A 12500-nucleotide genomic window follows, 5' to 3' on the forward strand; every position below is an offset into this window, starting at 1 on the left:
CTAATTATGCTAACGTTTTATGTACATTCCGTTGTTACTAGCATAATTAGCACTTTTTCCTACTTTGAAATTCAAGTTCTAACGCTTTGTGCATTAATCAACTGAAGATGACAGAAGTTTCTGTCGAAACTTGTCTTATAATCTTAAACGTTCTGTCGTTTTCTTTAAAGGGCTCTATTTGATGAAAAACTTGAATCTTCGTACTGACTTCATTACTATAGGCGACTTTCAGAACGAATTCTATGAATAAGTGGCGGGGTATTCAGCAGATAAGCTGTACTTTTTTATATTTTTTACTTTTCTGTCTGCACTTTTAGTGGAACAAATCCTATTGTTACTGATTGTAGTCTTTAAAAATCTATATTTGTGAAAGAGCAATCGTTGTGTTATTGTAATAGGATGACGTGGCCAGTAACTTTGAAACCGCAGCTGACAACACAGGCCCTTCATCTACCTCGAACTAGTCTTCGTTGAATAAAAGTGCCAATTATTATTCACAATTGTTGCAAAAAAGGAAACACGATTTGATTTCTTTTCTTCCATCCGTTTTATGTTGGAAGTAGATATTGTTCACACACCGTAGTGACCTCTTCACTGACACCCATTAATTCAATGAATTGATTGGGTTTCAGTTAAGAGGTAACTGGGTTGTGTCAACAATATCGACTTCCTATGTAAAAAGAGTGGAGGCAGCCACGTCCCAATTCAAGGTAACTTAACCCTTAAAACTGTTGGCTTTTAGTCTTCTGGTTTCTTCTTCTGTTTTTCTGTTATCCATTATATACTGTGCATACTGTTTCTCTGTGCTCACTGTTCCTTGGTGCATAAGTTTCCTCTGTGCCTACTGTTCCTCTGTACCCTCTGTGCCCACTGCTCCTCTAATCCAAGTTCATCAAAAGAGAATGAACAGTTCACTAAGGATCATATTTTCTGGAGTTCTCTGGAGTTCTCTGCAGAGTGTTAAAACTTGCGCTTCTCAATTAAAAGTATGTTAGGAATCCTAGTACGCCGTACTAGCAATCCTTTGAAGAACTTACGGTTAGGGCTTCGTGCGTCCCATCATGTAGTAGTGTATGGCACTTTTGCGGAGCCGGAAACGCACAAAAACTAGAATTGCTAAACAAGCAGGCTTTACGCGAAAATTACATGTAACATGAGAAGCAGTCACGCGTGGCACGGCTTCTCTTGATTGGTTAAAGTGGCGGACCTTTGTTTGTTTTCGCGCGTAAATTAAGTCAATTTGTGACTGTACTGGGGCAAGACCACACCGCTTGATTTTTTTCAGTAAACTATATTGTTCGGAGATTAACATTTAGGATATATTAAAAGTAATGTTAAGTATCAAGTGTCGATTTTCTGTTTCTGGGATAGCCGAATTATCACAGCCAAGAAATATAGAATTTTAGCTCCAAATGTTGCTCAAGGATCTGAACAATGCAACAAACGCACCTACCCCCACCCCTCCCCCACAAAGCTCGTAAATAGCCTCTACCCCTCTCAGTTCCGCTCAAAATCACTATGGTTTATGCACTGACTTTTGTCGAACTTCGATATTGTTTAACGGTTACAAATATGACACGATTCTCATTTAATAGAGATCCGTTGAATTTAAGAGACTCTCTTAAATTCAACGGATCTCTGCTAAATGAGAATCGTGTCATATTTCTTCACATTTAAAATTAATATGCAACTGCATTGTTTTAGCGATATTGGTTGCTGTCACACTCGAGAGAAACACAATGTGACACTTGTGTTGACCTTTTGAATCCCTCGGGGAACACTGACCTTACAATAAAACTTGATGTAACACTAACTTCCTAATGCAACAGCAATCATTGACAAATAAAAAGTTAAAAATTGGTTTCAACCCGGTTAGCATTTAATGGATAGGTCTTTTTCGATAAAGGATAGATAAAGGATAGATAAAGGAAAGCGGATGATATGTGAATATTTTTCACATTCATTCCAATATGTTTCTATTGTTTTTGTCCTCACTGCCTTACTATCAAGCCGAATATTTGATATTTCAAAAATGGCCTGTTACTGATATTGTGCGATTGTTTTCGTTTTTGTTAAATATGAAGCCCTCGATATTATCATGACTCGTTCTTTTTTGGTGGCATACTTTACCTGTTGGTTTGCGTGCAAACTGTTGAAAGATGGTCGCTATCCAAGTATGAAAATTGAATAATTATGTAAATAAGTAATGAATGCCCAACCTTACGAATGAGTCAGTTTGATTTGAAATCACTTTCTTTGGCAACAGTAAACAAGAAGACTCAAGAGCGCTAGCGGGAACTTCTGTTAGCGAAAACAAAATGGAGGAAGAGGATACCACGCGGAGAGCAGGAAGAGAAATTTCAACACAGTCTTCTCAAGACACGTCACAACTGTCCTCTATGTTGTATAAATGTTATTATTTCTTATTTTACATTGGCATCGGAAGTTCATTTCCTTATATAGCTTTGTATTTCAAACAACTTGGACTTACGGCTGGTCAAACGGGTGCTGTACTTGGGTTGCGATTCTTAACAAAATTTATCGGCTCACCAATATGGGGAATAATTGGTGACAAGTACAAAGTACATAAAGTTATTCTACTTGCCTCACTGGTGTCATTCACAGCCGGAAACTTAATGTTTATTGCTGTTCAACCACAAAAGCAAATGTGTATCGAAACCAGAGCAAACAGAACAGTGACAAAGGCATTATTATTCACTCCTAACGGAATTGTACTGGGACAAGAGATAGGCAATACCAGTGATGCAAAAAATCACTTTGCAAACAAGAATTTCACTAAAGGGTTTGCTCGTAAAATCGACCATCACGAGATCAAGCAAATCTTCATCATTTTTCTGACCATTGTTTTGATTTTCCAAATTATCGGATCTGTCGTTTTTGCAATGAAAGATGCAATGTTGGTTGTTTTCCTTCGAGAAAACGTAAAGAAATTCGGAACTTTCCGAATATGGGGCGAGTTTGGAGTCGCCGTTGGTTCGTTTTTGGTCGGAGGAGTAATCAGTCTTTACAAATCGGATGTTTGTGGGGAGGTAGTGAAGAACTACCATATTTCATTTTACTTTTTTGCCGGTTTTAGCACACTTGCAATAATCAATGTTCTCTTTCTGGAAGTAAAGTACCCAGATGACAAATCATCCGACCATCCCATTTTCAATGCTTCTGAAACGTTTGAGCTTCTTTGCGGTCGTAACTTGATCATCATTATTGTGACATGCTACTTCGGTATCCTGACTGGAATGCAAGAGAACTTTGGACCATGGTACTTAGATGACCTCGGAGCTCAGCCATACATGATCGGTGTCGCAGCTGGTCTGCGTTACTGCTTCGCTTTCCTTGGGTATGTTTCTTCAGGAATGTGCATCGATAGAATTGGACTTATTTCCACTGCTGCTGGGTGTTTATTACTCTATGTAGCAGTATTCTTAGGTCTCGCCTTTGTACTCAATCCCTGGCTAGGTGTGGTATTACACAGTATTCAGGGACTGTTGTACGGACTCGGTTGGTCTTCCTGTGTCGTATTTGGTGGGACTGTTTCGTTGCAATCCGGTTCCTATGCCACGGTACAAGGTAAGTAACTTTCTTCCAAATGAATAGTAAAGTGAATAGTAAAGAAAAGTTAATATTTGCGTCCAAGAACTTTAAGTGTGAACCCAACGTTTCCAGGGTACTCCCTCTCCATCAGTGGTTTAAAAGCAACTGAAAAATGTCCGTGCAACATAACGCTGAAATAAAAACAAAAATTGCAACGTTTACAGCGCGCACTGACTTTATATGAAACCAAAGTCCACATTAGGGCCGTTTATACGAGAGAAAATAAGCCGCAGCTTACTCTGGCCGCGGCGTACATAATACGCGAAAGGAACTATTTAGACGAGTATAAACTCCCAGGCCAGGATAAGCCGCGGCTTGAGAAAGCCGTGAACGTAGATTTTTTACCATTTATACGGGGTGTTCGCGTCTTATATGTAAGCCGTGGCCAGAGTAAGCCGCGGCTTATTTTCTCTCGTATAAACGGCCCTATTGTGACCACCAGGCTGTAGGGTGCGCTGTTTGTGGACTTTGGTTTTATATTTTATTACATCCATTTAGAAATCACTGCTGATCCTTGCAATCTGATTGGCTCTCCGCAGTGCGATTTGGAAAAAATCGCACTATTTTTTGCTCTAGATCCGCTCACCATTTTCCCAGCCAATTAGAAAGGAACACCAAAACAAAACAGCCAATCAGATTTCAAGGCTTGTTTAAGGTAACCAATCAAATTGCAGAAAAATGAAAGACAAACAAAACCATTTTATGGCGAGTTTTGCAACTTTTGTTCCCAACTGGATCAATAAAATGTTGGTACTGCCTGTATTTTAGCTATAAATAATGTTTTTATGATTCCCAAATGGATGTAATAAAGTGGTAATTGAACTATGTGTCGTGCAATTTTGGTCTGAAATCACACTTGTAATTTCAAATCGCAGGTATGATTTAAGACCAAATTGCACTCTACTCAGTTCAATTACCATTATAAGTCAGCAAACGCATTTTTCAGTTGCCTTTAAACCATGCACTGATGAAGAAGGAGTACCCTGGAAACGTTTGGTTCACATTTGTTCGCTGACTGTGACTTGGGCCCGCTGTGTATATTGGGCATTCCTTTACAGTAATTCTCCTGTTGTTAAGTGTGCCCGTACAACCTGTGAACTATCATTTGTGGATTTGGTCGCTAAGTAACCGCCGCGCATGCTCAACATAGTGAGTTTGCGGTTATTCACACTAAGTGTCTCAACTCTTTTAGCAATTGCTTGTAGCTCTACAAACCATAATTTCATAGTTTTTTCGTATGCAAAAAAATAAAATATTTGGTATAACGATCATTACACATTCTCTCCCAGGCGTCATTGGAGGAGTTCACTGGGGTCTGGGAGCGTGCATTGGAGTACTGGTCAGCGGTGTCATTATTAACAGTATCGGTATACCTAAAACGTTCTTCATGTATGCTATGACGTCAGTTGCCGTGTTTGTGTTTCTGGTGCTTTCGCATTGGTGGATAAGATCCCGAGAGCAGAAAGAAGAGGCCGATCAAGCAGGTTATCAACTGGTCTCTCAAAACAAAGATGACGATGAATAAACTGAACTGAAACCTTCGAGGAAGCCGTGAGCGATTTTATTTGCAATCGCTCGTGTTTTTTATTGTATTTTAATATTTTGCTATAGCAAGGCAGGATAATGTCGACTTCAGCCTCAAGTTACCGGTAGCCACGTTGCTTTACAGAAACTTAAGAAAGAACTAAACCAGTGTATCTAACAGAAAGCATTGCTGTAGAACATTCTCACCCATTCTGTTTCTACTGATTCATGTACACTTTTTTGCTAATAAGAATCTTGTTTTTCCGGCCTAGGCTGAATTCATATTTATCAGAAATAATATACAAACAGCGGTGACAAACGTCAGATATAAAGGCATCATTTGAAATTATCTTTTACTTGACGTTTGAGATGGCAAAAGAAAAAGGAGTATTTATTCTTGTGTTATTCTTAAATGACATTTCCGTTTGAAAATGTATTGGGCTATGAATTACAAGTGTTTGGTGTCTAGAGCTGTGTTGCGTTACATTGTGAACGTGCTCCATCGCTTTTCTCGTTGCAGTCGGCGAGGTCGAGAAGTCACGTCAGATGACACTTGGTCATTTTGGCGGCTTAATAGATGCATTTCTCACAGAAACACTGTGATGGAAACGCTGAGTACCCGGTTTTGTTTCAACTACGTTAAAGTGTTTGTATGGCCTTGTAACCGTCAACGTCACGCAAGGGATAACTATTTTGGCTCGAAATGAAGGTTCATTTTAGCTCAAGCAAGTACGAAATGGAATTTTAAACAAAACATGCAAAAATAATCCTGTGAGAATGCAAATCTTAGATCTTGCTGCGTTTTCAAGGCAACCCACGCGTCCTGATAATTTTTCATCCCGGCAAACCGGGCTGGACCGTTTGTGATGAGTATTTTGCAGCCCGGCTTGCCGAGATCTCGGCAAGCAGGCCAGCCTGCCTTTTCATACAAACGAATCGAGAATTTACCATAGAAAATAGGCATTAGCCGAGGTCTCCGCAAAGCGGGCCAGCCGGGCTGGCTCGCCTCATATAGACAGGCCCATAGTGACAGAACTTTGCGCAATAAGATTTATATGCGAGGACTTAATCTAGATTTGGAATTGCTGTGAGTTTTCAATGTTACATCATGATTGTTGTTTTATCGAATATTTTCAGGACCTCTTGCTTAAGCAATCTCCAGACTGTTTGGCGGCGTTCTGCGCAAATGCAATGCATTTTTGTTAAAGCTGGTGAATGGCGCACTGCATTCTGGCTAATTATGGTGATTATTAATCCAAAGTTCTTACGAATCCAGAACACGTTGCTGCTCGATCGCTGCGCTCGCTTCGCAGCAATAAAAACATTGTTCAGTTGAGCCACTTTTCGAATTATCATTACTTGAGCTTTTTCAAGTTCACAAGGACATTCGAAGCACGCGAGTTTATTTTCTGTCTTGCCGATCGATTAGACAACAACGTTTTGCCTTACACGTCAAATTTCATGTGTAGTTAATAACTTGCTGCTAAACGTGTTGATGGTCATCTGGCCATAGAATCAATCAAATGCGTGCCAAATGATGACAAAGCCTACACTACTACCCCTCCCCTAACACACATTTGGAAAAGCTCGCAGATTTTGGGAGACTCGTGACCAGACGCAACCGAGGTCTCTTTCCTCCACGACAAGGGACGCACAGAAGAGAGGCCCTGGAAACGCGGCACAATTTTGGAGGGACAAACAAAGAGCATTACTGGCTAATTGAGTGCTTTTTGTTGAAAATAAATGAACTTGAAATGGCTTTCCTTCCTATCTGAGACTTACTGGGGTTTGTTTGGTGAAAGCGAAGGCTTTTTTATTTAGTATACACCGTTTCGTGATTGTGAAGAACAACATGCAACTCCGTCTAAGCATCTTTTAGGCAGTCGAATCGGTTTAGTCACAACATCGGCAAGAAAATATTAAAAATATAGGAACAACTAAAGTTGATGCGCATTTGATGCACACTTTATGCACTTGATGCACATTTCCATACCCTTCTTTGTAAATCTCAATGCAACGATTTCTTTTCTTGTCAAGTAGTCTTTCAACTACAGAGAGATATGGTGAATCTATCAAAACATCCCCGATTTTTAGACCAGTACAATAGTACTTTATTCTTTCCTTTAGACAGAGAGGAATGTTTTGCACCTGTCACGTGTTGTCACGTGCAGCAACAGCTTGTGAATGCTGTGTGTTTCCGATGAAAGACAATCAGTTTTAATAATAATAATAATAATAATAATAATAATAATAATAATAATAATAATAATAATAAGGCCAGATCTAGTGCTTGTTGACAAAAGCAAGAAAAGCTGTCATATTATAAACGTGGCAATTCCAGAAGACAGTGGAACAAAAGAAAAGGAGGCCGAGAAGGTTGAAAAGTATCAAAGTCTGGCCAGAGAATTGAGGAGGATGTGGGAAGTGAAAACCAAAGTCGTACCAATTGTATTGAGGGCTTTAGTAAGAGTGAGTATAGATAAAGCATATGCTAGAATAATATGTTAAAAATAGGGTTGTCTAAAAAGATACGATTTTAACTTTGATTTAAAACTATTAATTGTCTCTAACCTGTCTAATATCAATCGGGAGCATATTCCACAGTCTAGGCGCAGCAACATAATAAGCCCCATAACCGTAAGTCTTAAAATTATAACGAGTAGCACAGAGGCTACTTAAATATCTTGAAATACATTGTTCATAATCTTAAATGTAATTAGATTTATCATAAAAACTATTCTTCGTTCAAGAGGCAGCCAGTGCAACTCCCTTAAAGTAGAGCAAACATAATCATATTTTCGTAAACATGCTATAACCCTCTCGGCTCCATTCTGTACATTTTAGAGAGATCCGCGCCACACGTCACTAACCTCATGCCTCATCCTAAACCCAAGCCTTATTATAAACGGGGTGTCACTTTTGTAGTTTGGTCAAATACTCAATGGGGCTTTTATTATAGATCAGCATGACATGAATACAGTGGAGTAAGTAAAAAAACTCCGATCACTTGTTATCGACAATTATAAACCCACAGACAAAAATGCCATTTTTGTGAGCCTCCGCCAAAACAGAATTCTAGTAGTGTTGTTAGGCACAAATGGCCACCTCGAAAGCAGAATTTTAGTGCTAATCAAGAGTGCAGGCTTAAGATCACGCCGTGACGTTTGAGTTAAAAAAAGACAAAGGCAATGGTCTTTACTTTTTCTACTCAAGACAATCAATTTGTTCGAAATTTGCGTGTAAAGAACTTGACTTTTCAAGGTGGTTAAGGAAACGTAATACTCCAGTCCGATATGAAAAATCTCAAGCAGTCCGTTAAACGAGATTTTGTGACTGTGCAGAGCGTCATACTACATTTAGCTTTCTGTCCGAAGAATAGACCTTATAAACGAGGAAGCGAACACTCCTGTTTGTAAATTTTACTTTCTTTAACGGCGGACCGTCAAATAGTGATTCGTTAACCCTTTACCACCGAAATACTTATTTTCTTTAAAGGAATCTTTCGCGAAAAAAAAGGCTAGCGGCGCTTGATAACGCCATATAAGAAGTTCTCATAGCAACATCTGCGGTTTCGAGATGTGGGCTCAGGTTTAGGCGTCACGTGACAAATGTCAACAGTTCATGTTCGAAGAGTGAGCGAGGTGGATTATATCTGGTAGGTTCATCATTTTATAAGAGATCTTTCGGGCCATCTTCGTCAACAGAAAACCCCAGACTGGCATCATTAAGCTGGAATGTGGGTAGAGGCAAACCTTTGGAAGAAAACAGAGGTGAGAGATGGTTTCAATGATCTGTTGTAAACATGGCGGTTCACGAGTGAAGTTGTCTCTCTGGCCTTTCCGTGGACGAAATCCAGGACCTACCGATACAATTTGGGCCAGTTTTCAAAGCTAAAAACTTCAATCAGTGCTGTATTTGGCTGGTAGGATTGGGTGACCCGACACTTATAAAAAATCAATGAAATGAGAATCGGGGGGCTCGCCTTGTCAAGGAATGGCAGAATTACCCAGAATTCTTTTTGGCCACGAAGGAGGCAACTTGAGAAGCACGAGACTGGCCCTCATCAAATGGCTAAAGCGCGGCCGGAGGAAAAAGTAGTGAGAAGAAGATCTCTAGCCAGATACTAAGGAGTAACCCTGGTGTGTGCTGTTAACGTAGATTTTTTGATTTCTGAAGAAGTTTTTACTCTGGAAAACTCTCAACAAGGTAGTGCTTGTCTTTGCTGTTATCCTCGTAGCAAAAACTGGCCTTTCGTAATTTCTTGTCAAGCAAAGGGTATTATGTAAATAAGAGAATACTGAGATTTACATTTGCAAATTACCTGTTCTCAGTTACCACTTAAGTCAAACTCTACATCTCTATGCAATAAGCGCATTGAAAATCTGTTTATGCATGATCTTCGCGGAAATTACATTCTGTCCCTCAATAAACCTGAAACAACCAGTTATGGTCTTAGTACTTTTTCTAAGGTATCAGCTAAGTTGCGAAATGCGCTACCTGATTTTATCCGTACCACTGAGTTTACTGGTTTTAAAAGAGAATCGAGGGTCGCATTTTGTACAGCGGCTTTTCTTGTTAATTAATCTATCTTTAAATATTGTGTATCTAGTTATGCTTTGTATTTTAGCTGTAAATGTAATGTCTCGAAGATATTAGCTCTTGTAGTTATTCTGAAACTCGAGATGAAATAGAGTTTATGCAAGCATGCATGTATGTATGTTACCTTTAGCAGGGCGCATGCGCACACTTTGTAATCTGCGACTTCAGTGCTTACCATATGACAGATAAAATAAGTTTTTCTTGAATATATAAGTCATCGAATTCTTACGTTAAATTGACAAGGGCGGTTTGGAGCTGTGAGTAGGCGTGGGATTTGTCTTATATGGTTTAGGGGCCGACATATCTCTCCCTCAATGCCGTACCGGGAGGCAAGGTCGGTAGCAGAAAGCAGCGAAGGGCCAACTGCGTCCAAAAGCGATCGCACGGGCCGAAATCCCGGGATGACTCGTTTGGTACGACGCTCCAGCGCCGGGTCTGGAGGTACTGCGTATTTGTCTCTTGTTCAAACATTCCGTCCGCGCATGCGTAAATGTTATGGCTCTCCGATACGTAGCCTAGCAAAAAATAAAAATAAAAATAAATAAATAAATAAAAAATAAGATGCTGGTTCAGTTACAAGGAATTGACATTTCAGTTAAACAGATTCTACAGGCATAAACTCGTATGGTAAGAAGCGCGCGTGTCTGGTCTTTTCGAGACAGAGGTGAGAGATGGTTTCATGCAGACTGGGTCGCCTAAAATGATCTCTTGTAAACATGGCGGTTCACGAGTGAAGTTGTCTCTCTGGCCTTTCCGTGGACGAAATCCAGGACCTACCGATACAATTTGGGCCAGTTTTCAAAGCTAAAAACTTCAATCAGTGCTGTATTTGGCTGGTAGGACTGGGTGACCCGACACTTATAAAAAATCAATGAAATGAGAATCGGGGGGCTCGCCTTGTCAAGGAATGGCAGAATTACCCAGAATTCTTTTTGGCCACGAAGGAGGCAACTTGAGAAGCACGAGACTGGCCCTCATCAAATGGCTAAAGCGCGGCCGGAGGAAAAAGTAGTGAGAAGAAGATCTCTATCCAGATACTAAGGAGTAACCCTGGTGTGTGCTGTTAACGTAGATTTTTTGATTTCTGAAGAAGTTTTTACTCTGGAAAACTCTCAACAAGGTAGTGCTTGTTTTTGCTGTTATCCTCGTAGCAAAAACTGGCCTTTCGTAATTTCTTGTCAAGCAAAGGGTATTATGTAAATAAGAGAATACTGAGATTTACATTTGCAAATTACCTGTTCTCAGTTACCACTTAAGTCAAACTCTACATCTCTATGCAATAAGCGCATTGAAAATCTGTTTATGCATGATCTTCGCGGAAATTACATTCTGTCCCTCAATAAACCTGAAACAACCAGTTATGGTCTTAGTACTTTTTCTAACGTATCAGCTAAGTTGCAAAATGCGCTACCTGATTTTATCCGTACCACTGAGTTTACTGGTTTTAAAAGAGAATCGAGGGTCGCATTTTGTACAGCGGCTTTTCTTGTTAATTAATCTATCTTTAAATATTGTGTATCTAGTTATGCTTTGTATTTTAGCTGTAAATGTAATGTCTCGAAGATATTAGCTCTTGTAGTTATTCTGAAACTCGAGATGAAATAGAGTTTATGCAAGCATGCATGTATGTATGTTACCTTTAGCAGGGCGCATGCGCACACTTTGTAATCTGCGACTTCAGTGCTTACCATATGACAGATAAAATAAGTTCTGCTTGAATATATAAGTCATCGAATTCTTACGTTAAATTGACAAGGGCGGTTTGGAGCTGTGAGTAGGCGTGGGATTTGTCTTATATGGTTTAGGGGCCGACATATCTCTCCCTCAATGCCGTACCGGGAGGCAAGGTCGGTAGCAGAAAGCAGCGAAGGGCCAACTGCGTCCAAAAGCGATCGCACGGGCCGAAATCCGGGATGACTCGTTTGGTACGACGCTCCAGCGCCGGGTCTGGAGGTACTGCGTTTTTGTCTCTTGTTCAAACATTCCGTCCGCGCATGCGTAAATGTTATGGCTCTCCGATACGTAGCCTAGCAAAAAAAAAATAATAAAAATAAATAAATAAATAAAAAATAAGATGCTGGTTCAGTTACAAGGAATTGACATTTCAGTTAAACAGATTCTACAGGCATAAACTCGTATGGTAAGAAGCGCGCGTGTCTGGTCTTTTCGAGACAGAGGTGAGAGATGGTTTCATGCAGACTGGGTCGCCTAAAATGATCTGTTGTAAACATGGCGGTTCACGAGTGAAGTTGTCTCTGTGGCCTTTCCGTGGACGAAATCCAGGACCTACCGATACAATTTGGGCCAGTTTTCAAAGCTAAAAACTTCAATCAGTTTTCAAAGCTAAAATCTTCAATCAGTAACGTCTGTGGGGGAAATAACTAGCCTGAAACGACTGGATTCCACGTGGAGATCGAGCCGCCATCTTGGATTTCGACTTCATGGAAAAGGTTACTTTCGCTGTAGAATGAATTATCATCACAACTCAACTGCTAGTTTTCAATTGATCCGACTAGTTAAAAGCGGAGATGTAAGTCTTAATCCTGGTCGCACTGTTATTCCAGTTGTAATTGGTAATCGACGTTTGACTAACTGTTATCCCGCTAATATCACTCGTAGCCGTGTTTCACCGCGTTTGTGTGGCTCGGACAACTTGAGAAATGTTCAACGACAAGCTGATTTTGTATCTCACAGATATATTTCCTGCTGTGTTCAGCTTTGCCTGCTTAATGTAAGATCTGTGAAGAATAAGGCGATGATAGTGA

The 12500-nt window shown here is 40.1% G+C and overlaps 1 protein-coding gene across 1 annotated transcript; it reads left to right on the forward strand.

Moving 5' to 3' along the window:
• Window positions 1-702: 702 nt before the first annotated feature.
• Window positions 703-5604, forward strand: LOC138019349 (major facilitator superfamily domain-containing protein 6-like). The gene is made up of 3 exons (XM_068866111.1): window positions 703-710; window positions 2267-3588; window positions 4902-5604. Exons 2-3 carry the CDS (start codon window positions 2319-2321, stop codon window positions 5135-5137), a joined length of 1506 nt encoding a protein of 501 aa, XP_068722212.1. The 5' UTR covers window positions 703-710; window positions 2267-2318; the 3' UTR covers window positions 5138-5604.
• The last annotated feature ends 6896 nt before the right edge of the window (window positions 5605-12500 follow it).

The sequence above is a fragment of the Montipora capricornis genome, chromosome 10, assembly GCF_036669925.1.
Source record: "Montipora capricornis isolate CH-2021 chromosome 10, ASM3666992v2, whole genome shotgun sequence".
Classification (NCBI taxonomy): Eukaryota; Metazoa; Cnidaria; class Anthozoa; order Scleractinia; family Acroporidae; genus Montipora; species Montipora capricornis.